This window comes from Anomaloglossus baeobatrachus, chromosome 3 (genome assembly GCF_048569485.1).
Source record: "Anomaloglossus baeobatrachus isolate aAnoBae1 chromosome 3, aAnoBae1.hap1, whole genome shotgun sequence".
NCBI lineage: Eukaryota > Metazoa > Chordata > Amphibia > Anura > Aromobatidae > Anomaloglossus > Anomaloglossus baeobatrachus.
The window spans coordinates 678,658,011-678,685,137 of NC_134355.1; the positions used below are offsets into that span (position 1 = coordinate 678,658,011).

General features: G+C 47.9%; 1 protein-coding gene across 1 annotated transcript in view; it reads left to right on the forward strand.

The window, feature by feature from the left end:
• The window catches only part of LOC142295764 (uncharacterized), a 50,416-nt gene that overhangs the window by 9,798 nt on the left and 13,491 nt on the right, over nt 1-27,127 (forward strand). The window contains exon 2 of the mRNA XM_075338851.1: nt 8,293-8,393. Coding sequence (XP_075194966.1) covers nt 8,315-8,393 — 79 coding nt within the window. The 5' untranslated portion in view covers nt 8,293-8,314. The remainder of the gene's footprint in view (nt 1-8,292; nt 8,394-27,127) is intronic.

A 27,127-nucleotide genomic window follows, 5' to 3' on the forward strand; every position in this document is an offset into this window, starting at 1 on the left:
CCCCCAGTCTCCCCAGTGATCTGTGGCCCCCCCCAGTCTCCCCAGTGATCTGTGGCCCCCCCCAGTCTCCCCAGTGATCTGTGGCCCCCCCCAGTCTCCCCAGTGATCTGTGGCCCCCCCCCAGTCTCCCCAGTGATCTGTGGCCCCCCCCCAGTCTCCCCAGTGATCTGTGGCCCCCCCCAGTCTCCCCAGTGATCTGTGGCCCCCCCCCAGTCTCCCCAGTGATCTGTGGCCCCCCCCCAGTCTCCCCAGTGATCTGTGCCCCCCCCCAGTCTCCCCAGTGATCTGTGCCCCCCCCCCAGTCTCCCCAGTGATCTGTGCCCCCCCCCCCCCAGTCTCCCCAGTGATCTGTGGCCCCCCCCCCCCAGTCTCCCCAGGATCTGTGGCCCCCCCAGTCTCTCCAGTGATCTGTGGCCCCCCCCCAGTCTCCCCAGTGATCTGTGCCCCCCCCCCAGTCTCCCCAGTGATCTGTGCCCCCCCCCCCAGTCTCCCCAGTGATCTGTGCCCCCCCCCAGTCTCCCCAGTGATCTGTGGCCCCCCCCCCAGTCTCCCCAGTGATCTGTGGCCCCCCCCCAGTCTCCCCAGTGATCTGTGGCCCCCCCCAGTCTCCCCAGTGATCTGTGGCCCCCCCCCCCCAGTCTCCCCAGTGATCTGTGCCCCCCCCAGTCTCCCCAGTGATCTGTGTGCCCCGAGCCTCTCCCAGTTCTGTCTGTACCTACAGCCTCTCCCATTGTTCTCTGTGCCATCTGTGTCCCCAGCGTCCCCCTGATTTGTCTGTGCCTCCAGCCTCTCCCATCATTCACTGTTCCCCCAGGGCTCTCTGTGTCCCTCCGGCATCCCCCAGGGCTGTTTGCTGGGGTTATATAAATAGCCGGGGGCAATGTTTGTGCCCCCCAGCTATGTCTGTGTAACCCAGTGTTGTGTATATACCCCCCAGTGAAGTCTGTGCCGCCCAGTGATGCATGTACCCCCAGTGACGTCTATGCCCTGCTGCTTCCCTAGTGATGTATATTCCTCCCAACCCTCCCCAGCAATGTTTATGCCCCCCCAGCTATGTTTGTGCTCCCCATCAATGATGTATGTACCCCCCAATGATGTCTATGCCCCCAGCCTCCCCAGTGATCTATATTCCTCCCAACCCTCCCAGACAACTCAAACCTGGAAAAGCAGTTGTGAAAAGCAAAAAGATCAATATCGCCTAATATTACAGCTGCACCAAAGAGTAGAAGCTCCAGCCGCCACAGTGAGTTAATTGTTTGACCAAATATATTAGGGTAATTTTCAAGTTGATAATTTTGTGCGGCCTCCGAAGGTTGGTAAAAATTTCCAAATGGCCCCCGGCAGATTAAAGGTTCCCCACCCCTGCTTTAAGAGGAAAATTACTTTGTTAGGGGCTGTAAAGTTGTGAGAGGTTCTTACAGTCATATTAAAAAGTTTGGGCACCCCTATTAATGTTAACCTTTTTTCTTTATAACAATTTGGGGTTTTTGCAGGCAGCTATTTCAGTTTCATATATCTAATAACTGATGGACTGAGGTAATATTTCTGGATTGAAATGAGGTTTATTGTACTAACAGAAAATGTGCAATCTGCATTTAACCCCTTCAGCCCCCAGCCTGTTTTCACCTTAACCCTTTCAGCCCCGGGGCACTTTCCGTTTTTGCGTTTTTGTTTTTTGCTCACCTTCTTCCGAGAGCCGTAACTTTTTTTATTTTCCATCAATCTTGCCATATGAGGGCTTGTTTTTTGCGGGACAAGTTGTACTTTTAAATGAAACCATAAGTTTTACCATATATTGTACTGGAAAACAGCAAAAAAATCCAAGTGTGGAAAAACTGCAAAAAAAAGTGTGATGGCACAATAGTTTTTGGGGATGTTTTATTCACCGTGTTCACTATATGGTAAAACTGATGTTTGGGTATGATGCCTGAGGTCGGTGCGAGTTTGTAGACGCCAAACATGTATAGGTTTACTTGTATCTAAGGGGGTTAAAAAATTCACAAGCTTGTCCAATAAAAGTGGCGTACGTTTTTGCGCCATTTTCCGAAACCCGTAGAGTTCTCATTTTTCGGGATCTATGTCTCAGTGATGGCTTATTTTTTGCGTCTCGAGCTGACATTTCTAATGGTACCATTTTTGCGCACATGCTACGTTTTGATCGCCTGTTATTGCATTTTGCGTAAAACTTGCGGCGACCAAAAAACGTAATTTGGCATTTGGAATTTTTTTGCCACTACACCGTTTACCAATCAGATTAATTGATTTTATATTTTGATCGGGCATTTCTGAACGCGGCGATACCAAATATGTGTATATTTATTTTTTAACCCTTTAATTTTCAATGGGGGGAAAGGGGGGTGATTTGAACTTTTAGGTTTGTTTTTTTTTTAATTTTAAAACTTTTTTTTTTACTTTTTTATTTACTAGTCTCCCTAGGGGGCTATAGCGATCAGCAATCCTATCGCTCTTATCTATCTGCTGATCACAGCTACACAGCTGTAAACAGCAGATACAGTCACTTCCTGTTTCACTCTGCTCCGGGCCGGGTGAAAACAAAAGTAAAACATCATAGCTGCAGGCGTCATCACATGACCCTGTGCTACGATGGCAACCACCGAAAGTCACATGATCACTCACGTGACTTCCGGTGGGGGCGGCGGTAACTGAAAATCTTCACCGCGCGTATATACATCTCGCTGCCAGACTTTGGCAGCGAGATGTAAGGGGTTAATGTTACAGCTGGAATGCGATTCCACTTGTAACATGCAGTCACACATGCCAGCTGTTGAAAACAGCTATGTGTGCCGATGGCCGCCGCCTGCCTGCCGCAGGGGGTGGGGCTTAACGGGACACGCTCCATGACGGATATATCAGTCCATGGTCGTGAAGGGGTTAAGACCTGGCCATTTTTTGCAATTCTGACCAGTGTCACTTTGAGGTTATAACTCTGGAACGCTTCAATGGATCCTGGCGATTCTGACACTTTTTTTCCGTGGCTGATGGGGAGGAGTGCGGTGGCTGATGGGGAGGAGGAGTGCGGTGGCTGATGGGGAGGAGGAGTGCGGTGGCTGATGGGGAGGAGGAGTGCGGTGGCTGATGGGGAGGAGGAGTGCGGTGGCTGATGGGGAGGAGGGGTGCGGTGGCTGATGGGGAGGAGGGGTGCGGTGGCTGATGGGGAGGAGGGGTGCGGTGGCTGATGGGGAGGAGGGGGTGCGGTGGCTGATGGGGAGGAGGGGTGCGGTGGCTGATGGGGAGGAGGGGTGCGGTGGCTGATGGGGAGGAGGGGTGCGGTGGCTGATGGGGAGGAGGGGTGCGGTGGCTGATGGGGAGGAGGGGTGCGGTGGCTGATGGGGAGGAGGGGTGCGGTGGCTGATGGGGAGGAGGGGTGCGGTGGCTGATGGGGAGGAGGGGTGCGGTGGCTGATGGGGAGGAGGGGTGCGGTGGCTGATGGGGAGGAGGGGTGCGGTGGCTGATGGGGGGGAGGGGTGCGGTGGCTGATGGGGGGGAGGGGTGCGGTGGCTGATGGGGGGGAGGGGTGCGGTGGCTGATGGGGGGGAGGGGTGCGGTGGCTGATGGGGGGGAGGGGTGCGGTGGCTGATGGGGGGGGGGGGGATACAAGGAGGCAGAAGAAAGATAGCAGGGGCGTCAGATGCAGGGGGGGCGCAGCGGGAGGAGAGCAGCGGCGTCAGATGCCCCCCTGCATGTGACGCCGCTGCTCTTTCTGCTGAGCAGCGGCATCACATGCAGGGGCGCAGCGGGAGAGTAGCGGCGTCACATGCAGGGGCGCAGCGGGAGAGTAGCGGCGTCACATGCAGGGGCGCAGCGGGAGAGTAGCGGCGTCACATGCAGGGGCGCAGCGGGAGAGTAGCTGCGTCACATGCAGGGGCGCAGCGGGAGAGTAGCTGCGTCACATGCAGGGGCGCAGCGGGAGAGTAGCGGCGTCACATGCAGGGGCGCAGCGGGAGAGTAGCGGCGTCACATGCAGGGGCGCAGCGGGAGAGTAGCGGCGTCACATGCAGGGGCGCAGCGGGAGAGTAGCAGGGGCGCAGCGGGAGAGTAGCGGCGTCACATGCAGGGGCGCAGCGGGAGAGTAGCGGCGTCACATGCAGGGGCGCAGCGGGAGAGTAGCGGCGTCACATGCAGGGGCGCAGCGGGAGAGTAGCGGCGTCACATGCAGGGGCGCAGCGGGAGAGCAGAGATGAAGCAGATGGAGGAGGGCAGCGGTGGATTGGGGGCTGAGACTCACAGATGGGCACCCGCAGGGATCGCTCTCCTCAGATTCCATGGAGGGAGAAGCTGAGGTGAGTGATCTCCTACAGCTCACCCGGTCCCAGATGCATGGAGCTTGGAGAGATCAGTCACAAGGCCGATCTCTCCAATCAGAGCTGGGGGCGGGTGCAGCAAAGCTCACCCAGCTCCAGCCAATGGCCAGTGCTACAGCTGCACTGACCATAGCTGGATTTCAATGCTTCAACCATTTTCAATGGTTGAAACATTACACTGGCTGTGATTGGCTGAGCGGCGTTCGTCAGCCAATCACAGCCTCCGTAGGTCGGGAAGGAGACACCACCCCTCCTGAGGTCAGGTACAAGTCCTCTCATTCCCGAATCTACAGTTTTTGAAAACCGATCGCGGTCACCAGGGCTCCGGGGCCGCGATTTCGCCATGACGGATGTATCAGTCATGGGTCTTTAAGTACCAGGGCACCATGACGGATACATCCGTCAAATGTCGTGAAGGGTTAAACAAAATTTGAACTGTGCAAAAGTATGGGCACCCTTATCAATTTCTTGATCCTCGATCTTGATCCTTGAGATGAATTTCTACTCCTAACTACTTTTTACTGACTTACTAAAGCACTAGCTTTGAACTTCATAGGCAGGTGTATCCAATCATGAGAAAAGGTATTTAAGGTGGCCACTTGCAAGTTGTTCTCGTATTTGAATCTCCTATGAAGAGCGGCATCATGGGCTCCTCAAAACAACTCTCAAATGATCGTAAAACAAAGATTATTCAACATAGTTGTTCAGGGGAAAAATACAAAAAGTTGTCTCAGAGATTTAAACTGTCAGTTTCCACTGTGAGGAACATAGTAAGGAAATGGAAGAACACAGGTACAGTTCTTGTTAAGCCCAGAAGTGCAGGCCAAGAAAAAATATCAGAAAGGCAGAGAAGAAGAATGGTGAGAACAGTCAAGGACAATCCACAGGACCACCTCCAAAGACCTGCTTCATCATCTTGCTGCAGATGGTGTCACTATGCATCGGTCAACAATACAGCGCACTTTGCACAAGGAGAAGCTGTATGGGAGAGTGATGCGAAAGACGCCGTTTCTGAAATCACGCCACAAACAGTCACCTGAGGTATGCAAAAGCACATTTGGACAAGCCAGTTACATTTTGGAAGAAGGTCCGGTGCACTGATGAAACAAAGATTGAGTTGTTTGGTCATACAAAAAGGCGTTATGCATGGATGCAAAAAAGCACGGCATTCCAAGAATAGCACTTGCTACCCACAGTAAAATTTGGTGGAGCTTCCATCATGCTTTGGGGCTGTGTGGCCAATGTCTGCATCGGGAATCTTGTTAAAGTGGTTATCCGGCTTATTTTGACTTTTTTTTTTAATTACCCTATTGGGCTACATTTTGGCAGGTAAGTAGATAGTGACCACTTACTTGCCCTGCTGTCAGCCCCTCTTCCCCGGCACAGAGTGGTCATGTGACCGCTCCTGCCGCGATTTGCTGCTTCCGGTCATTTCATGTCAACATGGGCAGGACCATGTTGACATGCAATTCTGGGAACAGCATGTTGCCGCCCTGCTGGGCTGTACAGTGCGTGGAGTCACCGTCCTCTTCCCTGCACCCTCCCACACATTCCCCCGCACCCCCGTACTCTCCCCGCCCATGGTGTCACCGCCAACACCGGGCCCCCTGCTTATTGTGCTTAGGATAGCAGGAGTGCCCGTGCAGTCTGTGTCCCGCTCCCTGCCAGCCACGTGGCTGCTCGCACTGCAGTGTATCAGCAGCTTCTCACAGTGTGTGCAGCCGCGGGGATGACGAGCGTTGCTGGCAGGAGGTTAGATGAGATCATTACTTCCTGTGACGATCTCCTCCTCTGCCGACGTCACTGCCTTCTATGCCCGCCGCATTCTCACGTCTCGCGGGCGGCCCGACACTGTCACTAGCGGTGATGTCACGGGCTCTCATGATACTGCTGAGAACGCGGCGGGCATAGAAGGCAGTGACGGCGCTGACGTCAGTAGAGCAGGAGATCGTCACTGCAGGTAATGATATCATCTAACCTCCTGACAGCACCGCTCGTCATCCCCTGCAGTGACCTGGGCTATTGATGTTAGCTTAGGTCACTGCACTGGTCTCCCAGACAATGGGGAACATTCTGTTCTTCATTGACTGGGAAATTGACTATGGTATGGATTGTCGTGGGACCCCCTTATTGGATTACGCCGGACCCTGATTTTATTGTTTTTTTTCAATAAATTGATGAGAGGGAATGTTTTGGGGAGTGTTTTTTCAAATAAAACTTTTTTTTGTTGTCTATTTTTTTTTTTTTTTATTACTGACTGGGTTGGTGATGTTGGGTATCTGATAGACGCGTGACATCACCAACTGCTGGGCTTGATGCCAGTTGACATTACACATCTGGCATCAGCCCCGTATATTATCCCGTTTGCCACCGCACCAGGGCAACGGGATGAGTTGGGGCGAAGCGCCAGGATTGGCACATCTAATGGATGCGCCACTTCTGGGGCGTCTGTGGCCTGCTATTTTTAGGCTGGGGAGTGGACCTCCTAGTCTGAGAATACCAGACCACAGCTGTCCGCTGGTGATCCAATTTGGGGGGGACCCCACGTTTTTTGTTTTAAATTATTCTGCTGGGGCAGAATACTGACAGGGAATGTGTGGGCAGGGGGCGAGGCTGAACAGTGAGGGCGGGCAGGGGGCGAGCCTGGACACTGAGGCCGAGCGGTGCCAGCTCTGACTGGGAGGTGTGGCACAGGAAGTTATCATGTTTGCTGGAGCTCAATGTAAACAACGAGCTGCAGAGAATAAAGTCATAATTCAACAGGAACAAAAGTTAGAAAACAAAAAATAAAAATGTAGGGGTGATTTATATCACAATACAGCATAGATTAACTCAAAAATGTTTGGTAAGCTAATGTCGGACAACTCCTTTAAAGTTGAGGGTCGCATGGATTCAACTCAGTATCAGCAGATTCTTGACAATAATGTGCAAGAATCAGTGACGAAGTTGAAGTTACGCAGGGGATGGATATTTCAGCAAGACAATGATCCAAAACACCGCTCCAAATCTACTCAGGCATTCATGCAGAGGAACAATTACAGTGTTCTGGAATGGCCATCCCAGTCCCCAGACCTGAATATCATTGAACATCTGTGGGATGATTTGAAGCGGGCTGTCCATGCTCGGCGACCATCAAACTTAACTGAACTGGAATTGTTTTGTAAACAGGAATGGTCAAATATACCTTCATCCAGGATCCAGGAACTCATTCAAAGCTACAGGAAGCGACTAGAGGCTGTTATTTTTGCAAAAGGAGGATCTACAAAATATTAGTCACTTTTATGTTGAGGTGCCCATACTTTTGCACCTGTCAAATTTTGTTTAAATGCGGATTGCACATTTTCTGTTAGTACAATAAACCTCATTTCAATCTAGAAATATTACTCAATCCATCAGTTATTAGATATATGAAACTGAAATAGCTGCTGCAAAAACCCAAATTGTTATAAAGAAAAAAGGTTAACATTAATAGGGGTACCCAAACGTTTTCATATGACTGTATATGGCCCAGCTGAATATTAATTACATTTTTTATTTTTTGGGGGAGGGGGGTACCAAGTAGAACTCCTGCTATGGGGTCACATGATTTTTATGTACGCCTCTATTCACTGCCTTAAAGAAAAACAATTGAATAAAACTAATTTTCCTCAAAAGACTTTCAAAAATACAACATTGTTGACTAAACCAATTCTCAAATGATGGAAAAATAAGCATTAGGGCGTCCAAATTGTGAAGACAAAACAATGAAAGAAATCCCAATGTCATAATGTACCACACTAAGTGGATCCTGCCACGTCTGCTTCTATCCCTGCTGAACTGACTCTGGGGCAGCACGGGCAATATAGGAGGTGTAGAGGCCATGCATGGATTGGTCTCAGGGGCCACACGGCTCTGGTAGCAGAAGGGTCCATCTAGAATCTTCCACATGACTTTTCTTCTGTCCGTGACTTTTACATTATTTATTTTACAGCTTTGAAATTCAGGGAAAAGATATGCAGAACGCTGCAGACACAATGAAAAAAAGAGAAATGGATGTGCGGAGTGATGAATGGAGTAGAGATCTTTCCACAGGTAACCCTCCTCAGTGAAGTGTCACCATTAAAAAACTAAGAGAACCGTCACATTCCCAGCTGCAAGGAGAAAATGAAGTTACATTCTCCCTGCTGCCGCTCGTATACAGTTACCGATGAAGTGTGGGAAACAGTAACACTTACCGCTCACAGGCTGTCAGCCAAGGAACAATAGGGTTGATTACTGTGTACTATCTAGTGAGTGGTGACTGTTACATCCTCTCCCACTGTGCTGGTGACTGGAAGTGAGCAGCTGCTGGGAGAATGTAACTGCATTTTCTCTTTGCAGTTACTGTGTCCACACTCTCTCCACTGTCTTGTATTCTGTGAGTGACAATTTTGGCTCCCTATGGAATCCGGGTCGTGCCAAGCTGTTAGTTTGTTGAGCGAAAGCTCAGTTCAGTCTGAAACTGGGAGGTGCTTGGTTTCTTCAGGGGGTTCCCTGTTCTGAGTGATCAGTTACTTAGCTGAGTAATCAGTCCTAAACCCAGGGTATCACGGAGGTGTCAGGATAGCTGAGCAGGGACCCCAAAACTGGCCCTCAACTAGGGACCTTGTGCTGTCCCTGATCCAGAGGTAGGCTTGATGGTATCCAGGTCTGGACCTCCAGCCTAACCCTAACTCCTGTCCAAACCCTGATCTAACCCCCCTTCCCCACACACCTCCCCACCGGGGAGTGGAGATGCAAACCCCACAAAGAATTGCCACAAAGACCGGAATCACAGGAGCATAAACTGAAGGTATCATCTGCAGTAACAAGAGGAATCTCAAACCTTAAATAGGGAGAACACAGCTGAATAGAAATTAGCCCACTGAGTCTGAAGGAGCCACAAACCACTCCACAGGACTGGAAAACAGTGTAAAAGACTCAGGTGAGGCTGAGCAACTAATTTCAGGTTGCCTGTGAACAGAGTCAGACGCCACCGCGGCTCCCTGCAAATGTGGGCCTTTGTTATCTGTGCGCTAATCTATAGCTGCCAGACCTTGGACCTCCTGTGACCATCCATATCCGCTATTCTCCTGATATTATGGCCCCAGAGCTGACTTCGCCTTTGTCTTTCCCCTTAGTTCACGGCATGTTCTCTTTGTATCTTGTATGACCGTCCATTTGTTCTATCCATTTGAATGTCCTGCTTAGATTGGCATCTCCTCACCTCTTTTCCTGCATGCACATTTAATCAGCCTTTGCTTTTGGTATGCTAAACTGCTATTTTCCTGCTGTGTAATTAGTTATGTCCTGTCTGGTAGTTTGGTTTTTTTTTTTTCCTGTTTTGTCTGTGTGTTGTTTTTTTTTGTCTGTGAGTGGATTCTACCTGTTTGTAATTCTTTCCTGTGCCACTCCCCTGTTGGTCAGCTGATGTTCATCTGGTTCAATGAGACATGTATAAATATGGTGCACTAGGTCTATGACCGTGGTCTATGTGCGTGCCTCTGACAAGTGCCTCACAAATGCTTAGAAATATACCAGAAATGTCCCAGAAGTGACGAGACGGTAATATTTAACTCTTTCTATATGTGCTTGTCACTCTCACAATTTATTTAACTCACATTCCTAACAACTTACTCCCACCATGTTCACCTATGCCCTCACAGTCTTTGCCCCTCTCCTCCTCACTCTCCTTCGCTATCCCCACACCCCAGCATTCTCCAAACAAATATTCATCTCCCCTTCCCTCCTGCCCTCTCATCTGTCCTCCTCTGCCGACCTGCTACTAAACCTCAGATCGCTCTTAATAACACGCAGACCATGCCGTCCACTCTTTTTCCCACCTGCTCTCCCTTTCTCTACTCCTCCTCACTGCTGGTGACATATCCCCCAATCCTGGCCCCCCACAGATGGGACACCCCTCTTTATCACCACTTATCACTCCCCACACACTAGTAACTACCACAATCTCTCCAATATAAAATCCATTCCCCTCTCACCTACTCAATCGCTCCCGCTCTCTGGAGCGCTCTGGAATGCCCGTTCTGTCTGTAATAAACTGCACATCATCCACAATCTCTTTATCTCCAGCAATCTATCCTTTTTGGGCCTTACCGAAACATGGCTGACCCCCTCCAACACTGCCTCTCCTGCTGCACTATGCTACGGTGGCCTCCATTTCTCCCACACTCCTCGCCCTGGCAATAGGGTGGAGGAGTGGGCCTCTTTCTTTCTAACAACTGCAGCTTTAACCTAATCCCACCTCTACCCTCCCTTGTCCTGCCTTCCTTTGAAGTGCACTCTGTCCGAATCTATTCTCCCTCTAACCTCCAAGTGGCTGTCATATACAGACCCCCGGGCGCTACCACTGCCTTCCTTGACCACTTCTCTGCCTGGCTTCTACACTTACTCTCTCCTGACATTCCCACCATCATCATGGGTGACTTCAACATGCCCACCGACACCCGCCAGGCGACAGCCTCAACTCCTGTCCCTCACTTCGTCTTTTGGTCTAACTCAGTGGTCCTCCTCTGCCACCCATAAAGATGGACACACACTAGACCTTATCTTCACCCGCCTCTGTTCCCTTTCTGACCTCACAACTTCCCCCCTCCCCCTATCTGACCACCATCTGCTGACTTTTTCAGCCCTGTCCCCCTCACCTGCCCCCCCTGTCCAGCCCCTAGCACATCCCCGCAGAAACCTTGCACACCTCGGGGCGGAGCCGGACATGGCCGAGTGAGGAAGCAGCTTGTCTGAGCTCCTCTCTGCAGAACCCCATAGCACTGGCCCAAGACTCCAAAATGGGCAAATTAACGGGCAAAAAGGCCACAGCCCGAACACCAAAGAAGCCCCCCATGGCTCAAGGCAAAATTGGGGCATATCTGTCTAATCCACGGGGCTCCAGCGCTCTGTCGCAGCCCGAGCTGGAAAGGCAGCAAGAATCGCGGCCTGCTGACCCGATAACTGGCCTCAAGACGTCGGTGGAGAGGCGGGGGTCGACGGTGGAGTCGCAGGGACCCGGGGGAGCCGCGGTGACTACCGACAGCGTTGATGGTCACGGGCTGGGGGAGGTGCGGAGGAGCGGCCGACAACATGAATCACAGGCCCCATTCCAAGATGGCCGCTGTACGCCTCCAGACCAGGCCCTGCAGCGTCAGCAAGATGACCCCTCAGCGGCAGCATCACTGTCCGCTGCTTCTTCACCGCAGCCCGCGATGGGAATGGAACTTCCCAGCGACCGGCAGAACATCGACTTACCTCCGGTCGCCTCCAGGTGCCTAATGCCTCTTCAGCCTGCAGCACACACGCAGACAGGCTCTGGAGCGGCGCCCGGGAAACATCCACTACAGCAGCGCTCCCAGAGTGAGGGGGCCCCGCGGTCACCAGTCTCCCGCGTTGTCAACAGCACCACCGATGGGGGTAAGAAACAAAACCCGAACACCCCTGCCCCACCGCATACCAAAATCTCCAGCCCGCAGGCGATAACTGGACTGGGGGAGGGGGGAAGGGGCATAGTCATGGCTGGCGACGGCAGCCCCCCATCATTTGCAAAAGGCACAATTATTTATCTGACGGCCCCCCCTGTAACACCGCCATATACGGGCACTAATGTGGAGAAGAGGGGATCTTACAGCATCCAAGAGCCCCAGGATCAGACTGGGGGGAACCTCCAAGGGCCCCCTCCTTATACACCCCCTGCGAGGTGGTCCACGGGCTCCTCAAGGGAAAATAGCCCGACGGGCCCGGGAGGTAGCCTGGTGGCAACCACTAAAGGTCAGTGGAACGATGGGCCCAGGGCATCGGGGTCCCCTCCACAACAGATAACCACAGTAGCACACTTGGGAGGAAATACAAGCATCTCTAGAAGTTCACAAATACTATATGACCCAGCTCTGCAGGACTCGATCGGCTCTTTTTCCACAACATCTTTTTCCACTAATGTGATAAATGAAGAGCGTCCAGCATCCTTAGCAGACCTACGGTCCCTGTTCCAAGCAATGCCCACTACAAACGATATAGCTGCTTTGGCCAACCAGGTAGTGGCAGAATGTAAGCAAGAATTTGCTCAGCTACGGATGGACCTTTCCTCACTCACCCAAAGGGTGGATGTCCTTACAGACCAACAATCAACATCTCAAGCTGACATCCAATCTGTCCAAGCCACACTGCAGGCTCAATCCAAGCAGCTATTCTCTCTCCAACAGCATGTGGACGACTTAGAGAATAGAAATCAAAGGAAATAACCTGCGTATCAGGGGCCTGCCGGAGTCAATTGCCCCTCCTGACATACCTTCAGTCCTTATTTCAATCTTTAATAATCTGCTAAAAAGACCACCCGGGGCCCCCCTGGAACTTGACAGAGCTCATAGGGCATTACGCCCCCCGGACCCAGGGGACCCCCGCCCGAGAGACATTGTATGCCGGTTGCACTATTTTGCAGCAAAGGAAGCTATCCTTCAAGCAGCTCGAAAGAAACAGTCCCTAACGTACAATGGATCTACAATACGCATCATGCCGGATCTTTCGAGACACACCTTAGCTCAGAGGGCGGTTCTCAAACCCTTGTTGGATGTCATCAGAGAAAGGGGTCTCCCGTTTCGTTGGGGTTTTCCCTTTTCTCTGTCGGTACAGAAAAATTCAAGATGGTGGGTAATGCGGTCACCAGAAGACCTCCCATCCTTTACCTCAAACCTGGGTCTACCCCCAATCTCCATCTCTCAATGTCAAGGAGTCTTGCGAGGATAATTTGCATATTCCCAGTGCCTTCTGGGATAAGTGAAGAGTCACCGCGAGCTCAAGGAGAACCGGGTTTTGGCCGTTACAGCCGGAAGGAAGACTTCTGAAAGCCAGGGAAGGAGTCTTGCGAGGATAATTTGCATATTCCCAGTGCCTTCTGGGATAAGTGAAGAGTCACCGCGAGCTCAAGGAGAACCGGGTTTTGGCCGTTACAGCCGGAAAGAAGACTTCTGAAAGCCAGGGAAGGAGTCTTGCGAGGATAATTTGCATATTCCCAGTGCCTTCTGGGATAAGTGAAGAGTCACCGCAAGCTCAAGGAGAACCGGGTTTTGGCCGTTACAGCCGGAAGGAAGACTTCTGAAAACCGCGCGCCTAGAATTTTAGCCTGTCTTCTTCATTGTGAGCAAAGTGTGAGCAAAAGTAAGTGTGAGTAGAATTGTTTGTATTTAGTTGTTTAATTACTTAACATTTGTTTAGTGCTATCCCCATTAGAAAATGTGCTCCACTATTGCTAATGCGATCCAGTGTACATCTTGTCTCATGTATGCAGTCCTTGAAAAGCCGTTCGAGGGTGCATACTGTTGTTCGAGATGTGAGCAAGTTGCACATTTGGAAGCCCAGATACTGGATCTAAATGAGCAGCTGGCAACTCTGAGATGCATTAGCAATATGGAAAGGAGTGTGCTGCTCACTGAGCAGCAGCTTGCTGGGTCAGATGTGGGGGAGGATCGTAGTAGGGAGCGGCAGGACGGTGAGGTAGGTAGCTGGGTGACAGTTAGAAAGGGGGGTAAAGGGAAAAGTGCTAGGAAGGCTAGTCCTGAACTGACACACCCCAATAGGTTTGCAAACTTGGCAGATGAGGGGGATGTGATTACAGGGGTAGCATTGCTGCAGCAAGGCATGACCTCTGAACGCCAGAGGAGTGTCTGCTCCAGTAAGGGGGGGAATAGGAGTGCAGGGCAGGCAAGACAGGTACTGGTAGTGGGGGACTCAATTATTAGGGGGACAGATAGGGCAATCTGTCACAAAGACAGGGATCGCCAAACAGTGTGTTGTCTTCCTGGCGCTCGAGTTCGGCACATCGCTGATCGGGTTGACAGATTACTGGGAGGGGCTGGGGAGGACCCAGCGGTCATTGTACACATTGGCACAAATGACAAAGTTAGAGGTAGGTGGAAGGTCCTTAAAGATGATTTCAGGGAATTAGGTTGTAAGCTTAAAGCATGGACCTCAAAGGTGGTATTTTCGGAAATACTTCCTGTGCCACGAGCCACACCAGAGAGGCAAAGAGAGATCAGGGAGGTTAACAGGTGGCTCAGGAATTGGTGTAGGAAAGAGGGTTTTGGGTTCCTGGAGAATTGGGCCGACTTTTCAGTTGGCTACAGATTCTATGCTAGGGATGGGCTGCATCTTAATGGGGAAGGTGCAGCTCTGCTGGGGCAGAAAATGGCTAGAAGGTTGGAGGAGTGTTTAAACTAGGAATGGGGGGCGAGGGTATTCACTTCATAGAAGGGGAATGTAGTGCAGATAGTGACCAGGGCACAAGTAATGAAATTGGGGGTGGTACGGGGGGAAGGGTTAGGACAGTTAATACAGTAAGCAGGAATACAGGTACAGAGTCATACGTAACGTGCATGTACACTAATGCCCGAAGCCTCACAAATAAGGTGGAGGAATTAGAATTAATATTGTTGGAAGAAAATTATGATATAGTGGGGATATCAGAGACATGGCTGGATGAGAGCTATGACTGGGCTGTTAATTTACAGGGTTATAGCCTATTCAGGAATGACCGTACAAATAAGCGAGGGGGAGGTGTGTGTCTATATGTAAAATCATCCTTAAAACCCATCCTGCGTGACAACATATGTGAGGGTACTGAGAATGTAGAGTCCCTATGGGTGGAGATAAGGGGGGGGAGAATGAATAATAAAATACTGATAGGGGTGTGTTATAAGACGCCGAATATTATGGAAGAGGTAGAGAATCTCCTCATAAAGCAAATTGATAAAGCAGCGAGTCTCGGAGAGGTAATTATTATGGGGGACTTTAACTATCCTGATATAAATTGGGGAACAGAAACTTGCAGTTCCAGCAAAGGAAATAGATTTTTGATAACAATGAAAGATAATTACCTTTCACAAATGGTACAGGACCCCACAAGAGGGGGAGCACTACTAGACCTTGTACTAACCAATAGGCCAGACCGCATATCAAATATACAAGTTGGGGGTTACTTGGGGAATAGTGATCACAAAATAATAAGTTTTCATGTATTCTTTAGTAAGATGTCTAGTAGAGGGGCTACAAGGACACTAAACTTCAGGAAAGCAAATTTTAAACGGTTGAGAGATGATCTTAGTGCAATAAACTGGGATGATGTACTAAGTAATAAAAGTACACAAAGCAAATGGGAGACTTTTATGAGCATCCTGAATAGGGCTTGTGCAGAAAATATACCCTATGGGAACAAACATGCTAGAAATAGGAGGAAACCCCTATGGCTAAATAGAGCTGTAAGGGAAGCAATAAAAGAAAAACAGAAAGCCTTAAAAGAATTAAAGAGGGTAGGTAGTGATGAGGCATTATATAATTATAGAAAATTAAATAAAATATGTAAAAAGCAAATTAAGTTAGCTAAGTTTGAAACAGAGAGACTCATTGCGAGAGAAAGTAAAAATAATCCTAAAATATTCTTTAACTACATAAACAGTAAAAAACTGAAAAGCGATAGTGTTGGCCCCCTTAAAAATAGTCTTGGTGAAATGGTGGAAGGAGATGAGGGTAAAGCCAACCTGCTGAATGACTTTTTTTCTACGGTTTTTATACAAGAAAATGCCATGGCAGATGACATGACCAGTGATACCATAAATTCACCCTTGAATATTACCTGCTTAACCCAGCAGGAAGTACGCCGCCGCCTCGAAATCACTAAGGTTGATAAAGCTTCGGGCCCGGATGGCATACACCCCAGAGTACTACAGGCATTGAGTTCTGTGATAGATAGACCATTATTTTTAATCTTCTCAGATTCCTTAATAACAGGGTCGGTACCGCAGGACTGGCGCATAGCAAATGTGGTGCCAATATTCAAAAAGGGGACAAAAACTGAGCCGGGAAATTATAGGCCGGTAAGTTTAACCTCTACGGTTGGTAAAATCCTTGAGGGTTTCTTGAGAGATGCTATACTGGAGTATCTCAAGAAAAATAACCTTATGACAGAGTATCAACATGGGTTTATGAGGGATCGATCCTGTCAAACTAATTTGATCAGCTTCTATGAAGAGGTAAGTTCAAGCCTGGACCAGGGAAATGCAGTGGATGTTGTGTATATGGACTTTTCAAAAGCTTTTGATACGGTGCCACACAAAAGGTTGGTACATAAAATGAGAATTATGGGGATAGGGGAAAATATGTGTAACTGGGTTAAAAACTGGCTCAGTGATAGGAAACAAAGGGTGGTTATTAATGGTACGTACTCGGACTGGGTCTCAGTTCATAGTGGGGTACCACAGGGGTCAGTATTGGGCCCGCTTCTTTTCAACATATTTATAAATGACCTTGTTGGGGGCATGCGGAGTAGAATTTCAATATTTGCAGATGATACTAAACTCTGCAGAGTAATCAATACAGAGGAGGATAATTTTATATTACAGGGAGATTTATGTAAATTGGAGGATTGGGCTGAGAAGTGGCAATTGAAGTTTAATGTAGATAAATGTAAGGTCATGCACTTGGGTAGAGGAAATAACATTTATGATTATGTACTTAATTGTAGAACACTGGGTAAAACAGACACAGAAAAAGACTTGGGTGTATGGGTGGATGGTAAACTTCACTTTAGTGGACAGTGTCAGGCAGCTGCTGCCAGGGCTAATAAAATAATGGGATGTATTAAAAGAGGTATAAGTGTTCATGAAAAAAATATAGTTCTACCTCTGTACAAGTCACTAGTGCGACCGCACTTAGAATACTGTGTACAATTCTGGTCACCGATATATAAGAAGGACATAGCTGAACTGGAGAGGGTGCAGAGAAGAGCCACCAAGATTATTAGAGGGATGGGTGGGCTGCAATACCAAGACAGGTTATTAAACTTGGAGTTATTTAGTTTGGAAAAACGAAGGCTTAGGGGGGATCTAATCACAATGTATATATATATGAGGGGACAGTACAGAGACCTTTCCAAAGATCTTTTTACACCTAGGCCTGCGACTGGAACACGGGGGCATCCGCTACGTCTTGAGGAAAGAAGGTTTAATCATAATCACAGACGAGGATTCTTTACTGTACGAGCAGTGAGACTATGGAACTCTCTGCCGCATGATGTTGTAATGAGTGATTCACTACTAACATTTAAGCAGAGCCTGGATGCCTTTCTTGAAAAATTTAATATTACCAGTTATGTATATTAGATTTTATGACAGGGTATTGATCCAGGGAACTAGTCTGATTGCCGGATGTGGAGTCAGGAAGGACATTTTTTCCCCATTGGAACTTGTTTGCCACATTGGGGTTTTTTTTGCCTTCCTCTAGATCAACATGTTAGGCTACGGGTTGAACTAGATGGACTTAGAGTCTCCCTTCAACCTTAAAAACTATGATACTATGATGAATGGCCCACCACCTTGCTCCAACCGTGGGTCCCAAGGGAACGCCCAGCCCCTCCCCACGCAAATCCATCTCCCGATCATGCAAGGGGTCTCCCCCCGAGAGAGACTCGGGGCCGGAGATTGGGCCGTCCGAGATAGTTGTCAAGATATCGGGGACTATCCAATGTATCATAAACTTTAACCAGCTAAGTCCATAGACTTTACTTTCCAACCTGCCGATTGCCCAAGGCCCTTATTACTCAAACTTTTGGTTATATACGCCAGTGTTTATGGTAATCTCTAATGTTAACAGTATACTACGGAGCTATCAACGGTTATGTCTGATCTTTTTCTCCCCCAAGTAGGTCGGGACCCTCTGTCTTGCCCGGGTGAGGCGGACAAGCTCCCCCGGAACGTTTGTTCTCAGCTAGTGTGTTGTGCGGGGGCTATACCCCTGCTGTTTTCTCTGCTTCAACTCCTATTCTTTCTACTCTTCATCTGCCTTTCACAGTTCGCACTTCCTTCTCTCTCCCCAAATGGTGGCCGAGACGGGCTAGTCCGTCCTTATATCTCATGTACCTATAACACTTCAATCTTTTACAGATGGCCAACCTGACAATCGCCTCCTTCAATGCTAAGGGTCTTAACGTGCCGGAGAAGAGAGCACAGGTCCTCTATCACTTCCACAAGCATAAGGTGAAAATAGTATGTTTTCAAGAAACGCATTTCAAACAAGGACACGCCCCTATCTTAAAGAACAAATACTACCAAACCTGGTTATTTTCAGATAACCCGGAATCCCGCTCAAAGGGAGTGGCGATTGCAATTCACAAGTCTCTCCCACATCAAATTATAAACTGCACATCAGATGGTACGGGACGGTATATTATCCTCTCACTGATAGCTGGAGACCAAACATTCACAATCATAAATGCTTACGCCCCAAACCAGAGACAAGATGACTTTCTGGCTAGCCTTGCCGACACTGCGACGCCCCTAATTAGAGGTACAGCAATTCTCTGTATTGACCTTAATGCTACTCTGGACCCTACATTAGATAACTCCAAGGGGAAGTCCAGCATTTCATACACCACCATCAAACGTATCAAAAAAGTTCTGTTAAGCATCCAGCTGTTTGACACTTGGAGAATAACGCATCCGTCAGATAGAGACTATAGTTTCTACTCACACTCACAAGACTCCTACAGTCGTATAGACTACATCTTCATACAGCACAATGCCCTCCCTTGGGTCCGACAGGCTGGAATAGGCAGCATATTGTGGTCAGACCACGCCCCAGTATACTGTGAGGTGGAGGTTCCTTCCCTCCCAGCTCCTGCGGGAACATGGCGGCTTAATGAATCTTTGCTCATGGATGAGCTCTGTGTTTCTGATGTGCTGACCACGATCACTCAATTTTCAGAGGATCATTTGGCGGACGACACAGCCCCCACGTTTAAGTGGGAGGCACTTAAGTGCGTCTTGAGGGGCACTTTCATCAAACACGGAGCCCGTATTAAAAAAGAAAAAGCCCAGAATCTAACAGAGGCCCTCCGCAGGGTCTCGGGGTTAGAGCTTGCTCATAAGCGAGCTTTATCAGCCGCTACCTTGCAGGCCCTCCTGCAGGCCAGACTGCAGGTCAAGAAATTGTTGGATTTGTCATACCAGCGCCTGTTGCAAGTGGGAAAGGGGAAATTTTATGAATTCGGGGATAAGCCGGGCAGACTATTGGCAAATGCACTGAAGGAAGGGAAAGCCCACACTCTAATTCCCTGCATTAAAAATACAAGAGACGAGATGCTCTATGCTACTCCTGATATCTCTTCTGCCTTTCATGCTTACTATTCCAAACTATATAATCTGACCCCTGGGCCTTCTGAGAGAGACCACGAGCCCCCTACAATGCCCTCTCCCTTTAAACCTCTTAATAAGTCCACAATTGAGGACCTCGAGAAGCCATTTCTACTTGAGGACATTCTGTCAGTAATCCGTGATACACCCGGTAACAAAAGTCCCGGCCCGGATGGATTCCCAGCCAAATTTTATAAGACGTTTGCAGAACAGTTAGCACCCCTAATGCTCCTTTCTTTTAACGCTATATCAGATGAGACCCCATTCCCTCCCCACACCACGACAGCTCATGTGGCTTTACTCCGAAAACCTGGTAAAGACCCTACCGCATGTAGCAGTTTCAGACCAATATCATTGCTCAATGTGGATTTGAAGATTTATGCTAAGCTTCTTTCAAACAGACTCAATCCCCTTTTGCCAGACCTGGTGCACTTGGACCAAGCAGGATTTGTTCCTGGTAGGGAAGCAAGGGACAACACCCTAAAAACCCTAGACCTGGTCCAACATGCTCACACCCAAAAAATCCCCATGATGATGTTATCGTTAGACGCCGAAAAGGCATTCGATAGAATTTCCTGGCATTCAATTTCTCAGACTCTATCCCATGTTGGTTTTGGTCCAACCTTCTCATCTAAAATATTGGCCTTATATTGTTCCCCGACCGCGCGTCTTAAAATTAATGGCACCCTGTCGAGACCCTTTGATATCCATAACGGGACTCGACAGGGATGCCCCCTATCCCCATTGCTCTATATCTTAGTCATGGAGCATCTGTTGTCGGCCATCCGGCTTAACCCCGACATACAGGGGATTAAAATTGCCACTCAAGAATATAAATGCGCCGCCTTCGCGGATGACCTCCTTATTTATGTGCAAAACCCACTTACTTCCCTTCCATCCTTAATGCGTGAACTCAATCGTTTTAGCAAATGGTCCAATTTTAAAATCAACCTTGACAAATCTGAAGCCCTAAACATAACACTTTCCCAAGCAACAGTAGATGCTATAAAACCAAACTTCCCCTTCAAATGGCCACCACACGGCAGTATCGGCTACCTAGGCATCACTATCCCATCTGATGTAACCAGACTTTTCCAGCTTAATTTTCAAAATTTTCACTCCAAGCTCGAGAGGGACCTGACTGTATGGCATAGAGGTACCCTCTCATGGTTCGGTAGGATCAGTGCCCTCAGGATGACAGCCCTGCCCAGACTACTCTACTTACTCCAGACGGTCCTGGTATATGTCCCGGCGTCGTATTGGGTAAAGTTACAGCGCTTGTTTAATCAATTTGTGTGGTCCAAGGGGTGGTCCCGTCTCGGGAGGAATGTCCTAACTAGGACCAAGGGGGCGGGAGGGGTGGGGCTGCCTGACTGTCGGCGTTATTATCTGGCTGCGGCCCATGCCAGGGTCCTAGACCTCTTGCATAATTCTGGATCGAAGCTCTGGGTCCGCCTGGCACACGACCTGTGCCCCTTATCTATTCTATCCCTGCCGTGGAACTGGCCACTTCTCACCAAACATAAGATAGGAATGTCATACACCACTAAACAAACACTACAATCAGTACACTCACTGCCACGGATTAAGCGCCTGCTCCAGCCTCGGGGACCTCTTATGCCACTGACGGATAACCCTGACTTTCTACCAGGGGCATCGTCTAATAATTTTTTGGGAAGCTCAAAACAGAACCCCCTGAGACTGGGACAGGTGGCACCAGATGGGGTTCTTCTCCCACTTCCGGACATTGTGGGGCAGAGAGACTTTAAGATGCGGTTCTACTTTGAATATGCCCAACTTAAACACTTCATAACCACGCAGGGGCCAGACCTAGCTCGTCCCTCATCCCCAACCCCTTTTGAACTTATCTGTACAGGGACACCTGACACTAGACATGCAATATCAAGGATTTATGGGATCTTGACAGCAGCAGCAGAAATACCACTTCCTCGCTTCTGTACTGCATGGGAGGCAGAGCTCGGCCAGACATTTTCCAGGGATCAATGGGAACGATGCTTCCGCTTGACCCACAAGTCCGCGGTTGCAACGAGAATGCAAGAGACTTGCTACAAAATCCTCTCCAGGTGGTACAGGGTCTTGTCATCCCTTCATATGTGGTGCCCCGAAATCCCTGACACTTGCTGGCGGTGCGGAGCACAGGGAGGTACCATGGCCCATATCTGGTGGTACTGTCCGAGCTTGGCGGCCTTCTGGAGCAAGGTGCTGGTGGGCATCCAGGAGGTCACGGGGATCTTAGTCCCTAGTCGCCCCGAGGCAGCCCTATTGTTTATGTTTAAAATACCAGAAAAGGTGTATAAAAAATCTCTTACTGGACATCTCCTCCAGGCTGCCAAGATAGTAATCCCACGACGTTGGAAAGACCATACCCCCCCGTCCATAGAGGAATGGGTGACCGAAGTAAATGTAATACACCGCATGGAGATGGTAATGGCTCAATCGCGGGGCCAGCTAGTGGAAACCTCCTCTAAATGGTATCAGTGGGAATCTTTTCTCTCTGACCCAAGGTTTCTTGCCCTCGTTGACCCTCAGTAAACAGGACCCTCGGATTGCCACACCTTCCATAGTCATTTTCATTCTTTTCAGGTTTATGCCTAACAGACGGGACGCCAGTCTTGGCCAACATACTCCTATCCACATCTTTCCCCCTACGGTTCTCCCCCTCTTGTCCCCCCCACTCACTTCTGATCTACTCTCTTCCTTGTTCATCTTTCTTTACCTTCACTTTGGTTTCTTGTTCTCTATTAGTAAGTCATGTTTGATTATTTCCTCAATGACAGCTGTAAAGATTACCGAGCCTGTGGCCTCCAGCCGCCTTGAAGGCTCCTTGTTTATCAAATTTGTATTCAATGGTTTGCAATGTTGTTGTACTCTTTCCTTTGAAAACTAATAAAACTGTAAATTGGAAACCTTGCACACCTCAACATGCACGCCCTCTCTGACTCTATCCTTCCGCTGTCCTCCATATCGTCCCTCCACGACACAAACAGCGCCACCACTTTCTACAACACCACTCTCACATCAGCTATTGATTCAGTCGCTCCCCTTGTGCACGGCAGAGCGAGACGAATCACTAGACAGCCCTGGCACAACAGCCTCACTAAAAAACTTCGACAAGTCTCTAGGGCTGCAGAGCGGCGGTGGAAGAAAACGCACTCCAAGGAAGACTTCACCACATTCAAAAATGCAATTCACACATTTCGTTCAGCCCTCACCTCCGCTAAACAGCAATACTTCAGAACCCTCATATCCTCCTTAACACACATCCCCAGTTATTCAATACTTTCAACTCCCTCCTTTGCCCACCGCTGCCCACTCCAACTTCCCTCATTTCTGCAGAAGACTTGTCCACTTATTTCAAAGAAAAAATCGACCAAATAAGGCAAGTCGTCTCTGCTCAGTCACCACAACCCCTTCATATAACTGACCAATGCCCCTCCCCCATAAACGTCCTCCCCACCATCACTGAAGGAGAGCTTGCACGTCTTCTCTCAAAAGCACACCTCACTACCTGCGCACTTGATCCCATCCCATCTCCTACCCAACCTCACCACTATCCTTTTTCCAGCCTTAACCCATCTTTTCAACCTATCTTTAACGACTGGTACCTTCCCCTCTGCCTTTAAACATGCAACAGTTATACCTATCGTAAAGAAACCTTCCCTCGACCCAACCTCTACTAACAGCTACCGCCCCATATCACTACTCCCGTTCACCTCAAAACTCCTGGAACAGCATGTCCATGCTGAACTTTCCTCCCACCTCTCCTCTAACTCTTTCTTTGACAACCTACAGTCCGGCTTCGTCCTCATCATACCGAAACTGCCCTGACTAAAATTACGAATGACTTACTGCCAAAGCTAACAAGCACTTCGCCATACTCCTACATCTAGACCTGTCCTCAGCCTTCGATACTGTCCACCACTCCCTCTGTCTTGCTAAATTCTACTAAAAAGGGGGCTGAAAGCCCGTACTTACGAAGCGCTCACTGATATCCTAATCAGGCACGAATACTAATATTCTTTATAGCAAGATACTATTTATTTTAATAGCACATGAATATAATCAATGGTACATAGGCATTAGAACTATAGTCATAGAATCTTATACAATAACAGAAATATGCATCAACATTACCGTTATGTTGTAGCAATCCTTTCACATCGGAGGGAACTCGATTTAATGATAAGGAAACATGGCATCTTGCATCACAGGAGCAGTGCGTACACTTCAATGTCCTGGAAGGTTTCCCTAACATTAAGCGAGTCCGGTGTAATTTTATAGGAAAACTTTGTAGGTTGTGTTTAAATGGTCACCAGCATGTGACAGCTGAGTCATGTTCATGTAACTTGACCACAAACTGCTGTGGGCACCAGCAGCTTCCTGCACATTTACTTGTACATCCTGCCAGTTGACAACTGACCGACCACAGTTCACCATAGTGTTAGTGAAATATTGCAATGAGCCGTAAATTTCATATGCAAGCTTCCTTACACCTGTCTTTAAGCCAACCGCAAGTTTCCGGTAAGTGGAACTGTAAATGTTACTTCCTCATTATCTTATTCTTTGGTCATAGTGAAATTGGTTATCCAAAGGACATCTCTATGATACTGAATTATTGATAGGTCAAATAATATCTGGGATCACTCCTATCTTTTGATTATGATCCCTATCTAATCACACATTCTTCAGTCATATCACATTGGTATCACAATCGGTCCTTGATCCCAGGGATTATTTTCCATCATCAGTATTCCACTAGAAGAAGATCACTCGGAATATACCATACCATGACCAAGAAATATTGTTTGCCACAAATTTTGTTTTCTTGGTTTGTTTAGATAAACGTTGAATCACAAATATAATCACTTTCACTACTTTGTACAGTATATTAAAATTAAAAGCAATATTATCTGAAAAGCTCCCTTGAATATCATGTGTTTTGGCATTTGCTCGATATTCAAAGGAATCATTACACATTACATTTCCCGATATGTTACTACAAGTTTCACTAGTCCCATTTATGAACATATTGGCATAAGGCCATAACATATCATGAATTGTCCTTTCCACTAAGCTGGGTTTAAAAGCATCTACAGTATTTATAGCTGTCCCAAAACTTATTTTTATATTCCCCATAGGGATGAATCCCAGGTTAGTTAGTCCATTCTTATATCTTAGTACCCAAATTCCTCCCTTAAAAGCCAGATATTGCAAATTGGTGACTGTTGCATTCAAATTGCCTTGCCACCATGGAAGATTGATCCATCCCACTATGGAAATGGGTACTGTAGTATTCTATAGACGAACACTTCGAGTGTCTTTATCAGCAAGATGATCAGAACAACTTTTCTACTTTAAGATTTCCTCCATCGATACCAGGACATCCAGATAAGGGATACTGGTGGCTCTAACCGAAGAATGTGTACAGATCCAGCAATCTGTGTGTTGAAAATGTGATGGTGCATCAGAAATTTATTCGCCATAGGTTCCTCCTGATGTAGACTTGTCCATCCAACGATCAAAGAGGCAAACATCAAACACAGGAATTTCTCCATCTCATCACTATCGAGCTCTTCCCAGTAACCGATACCATGGATTCCGCTTATTTACAACATCTTCTGCAAATAAAAATACACTATTATTCTCGTAAATAACATTTTTCTTGTGGGACATATTCCCACTTCCCCACTCCTGGTCTCATCAGGAAAGTACGATCTTTTCCGACCGCTATTACCGCTGTCTCTGAGGGCGGTCCTTGGAGGTTTTGAATCCATATTTTTGCTCCTACATTTGTAATATTAGAGGATCCAAAACCTTTAGTACCTCATATTGTTAATTCTGCCGGGGCAGTTCCTTCTCTTATTTCAGACAAGTTTATTGGGATTATCAACATCTGTGCAACCCTCTGGTGTTTCACCAAAATCAAAGGTTCATTTCCCAAATTTAGCATCAGTACCTTGATTTCTCCCTGATAATCTGCCTCTATTACCCCTCCCACCACTATGGCTCCTTTTAACACTAAACTAGAACGAGTGGCTATTTGACCACAATGATCCTTTGGTATCTGGCAACCCAATCCTGTTGAAATTGGTTTTACCTTACCTGGGGGTACCACGACAGTTTCCAATGTACTGAGGTCTAAACCTGCTGAATAAGGTGTCGCTCTTTCTGGTGTGCCCAAACAGCTGTACCTTGCCTTGTCAACTGTTGGACTGATTTGTCTGATGGCTGCTGCTTTATCTGCTTCTGAATTAAACAAACGTTCAAGTGAGTTAGTAGGGACATGAGCATCGAAATGAAATACAGTGGTCTTGGTAGATTGAATAAGCCATTCAATGTCTTGCCACACTTCCCTGACCATCTCAAACACATTTTGCTGTTCCTCTCCCCAGTGGAAGTCATATTTTTTCCTCGTTACTTTGTACAAATGAGCCAACATTTGTCCCAAATGAGGGATATGTTGTCTCCAAAAATCAAACAATCCAATATAAGACTGAGTCTCCTGTTTGGATTTAGGGACCAGAAAATTAATAATTTTCTGTCTGGCATTGGGCAAGATCTCTCTGTGCCCCTTGTTCCACTGAATCCCTAGACATGTTACCACCTGAGACGGTCCTTGTACCTTGGCATCATTGATTTCCCATCCTTTACTCCTCATATGAGCAACTAGTTTTGTCAATTGATCTTTCACACTTTGCTCATCTTGTCCTTGTATCATTATATCATTGATATAATGTGAGATCTGCATTTCCTTATGACAAGACATAACCCCAAAGGAGAATTTTCCTTTGGTTAGATTAAGAGTCATCCATTTTAGGATATCAATTCCCAAAATATATTCTGGTATAGGTACTACCAGTACCGTATACTCCTTGATAGGTAATTTACCTATCTTCAAAGCTACCTGTGTCTGAACCCCGGTGATCACTTGACCACCTAGTCCAGCAATTTTTCTCGAGGTCCTTTTATTGTTTCTGGGTTTCCATGAATTAAAGTAGCCTCCGCCCCTGTGTCAATCAAAGCTGGGACTCTTTGAACATTTCCCCCTTTCCAATGTATGCTAAGATTGACGTAGGGACGTTCGTCCCTTTTTATCAATAGGGGGGCTTGGCTGGCTACCTATGGTAAATCACTTCCTTCTGAACTTTCATTTACACAGACTTCAGTCTGTGTATTAGCCCTTCCTTCTGTGACCTTTGTGGCCACGGCTGCAGCCAGTTCTTCCCATGGATAAACTGACTGAAAATCTTCCCAAGACACATTCTTTGGGGGTTTTTCCCCTTTTCCCTCTGATTTCTTTACCTTGGGGGTTTTTGAACCCCCTTCCACATTTGTAGTGGTCACTTTCTTTGTGGATAGAACTTTCTGTTTGTACAACTTCCATAATTCTCCTGTCTCCTTTCCATCAATCGTTTCCTTATTGATCCCGGCTTTAAGCAAAGCCTGGAACATGTCTTTGCGAGACACTCGTGGGGCCTCCCCTACTGATTTCTCTTTCCAATCAGGATTGTTTAGCTTACTGTTACCAACATGGCCTCCAGGGGACGATTTATCCCACTGTCCCATATCCTGTAACTCCCTCATCCTCCCTAGAACTACACCGAT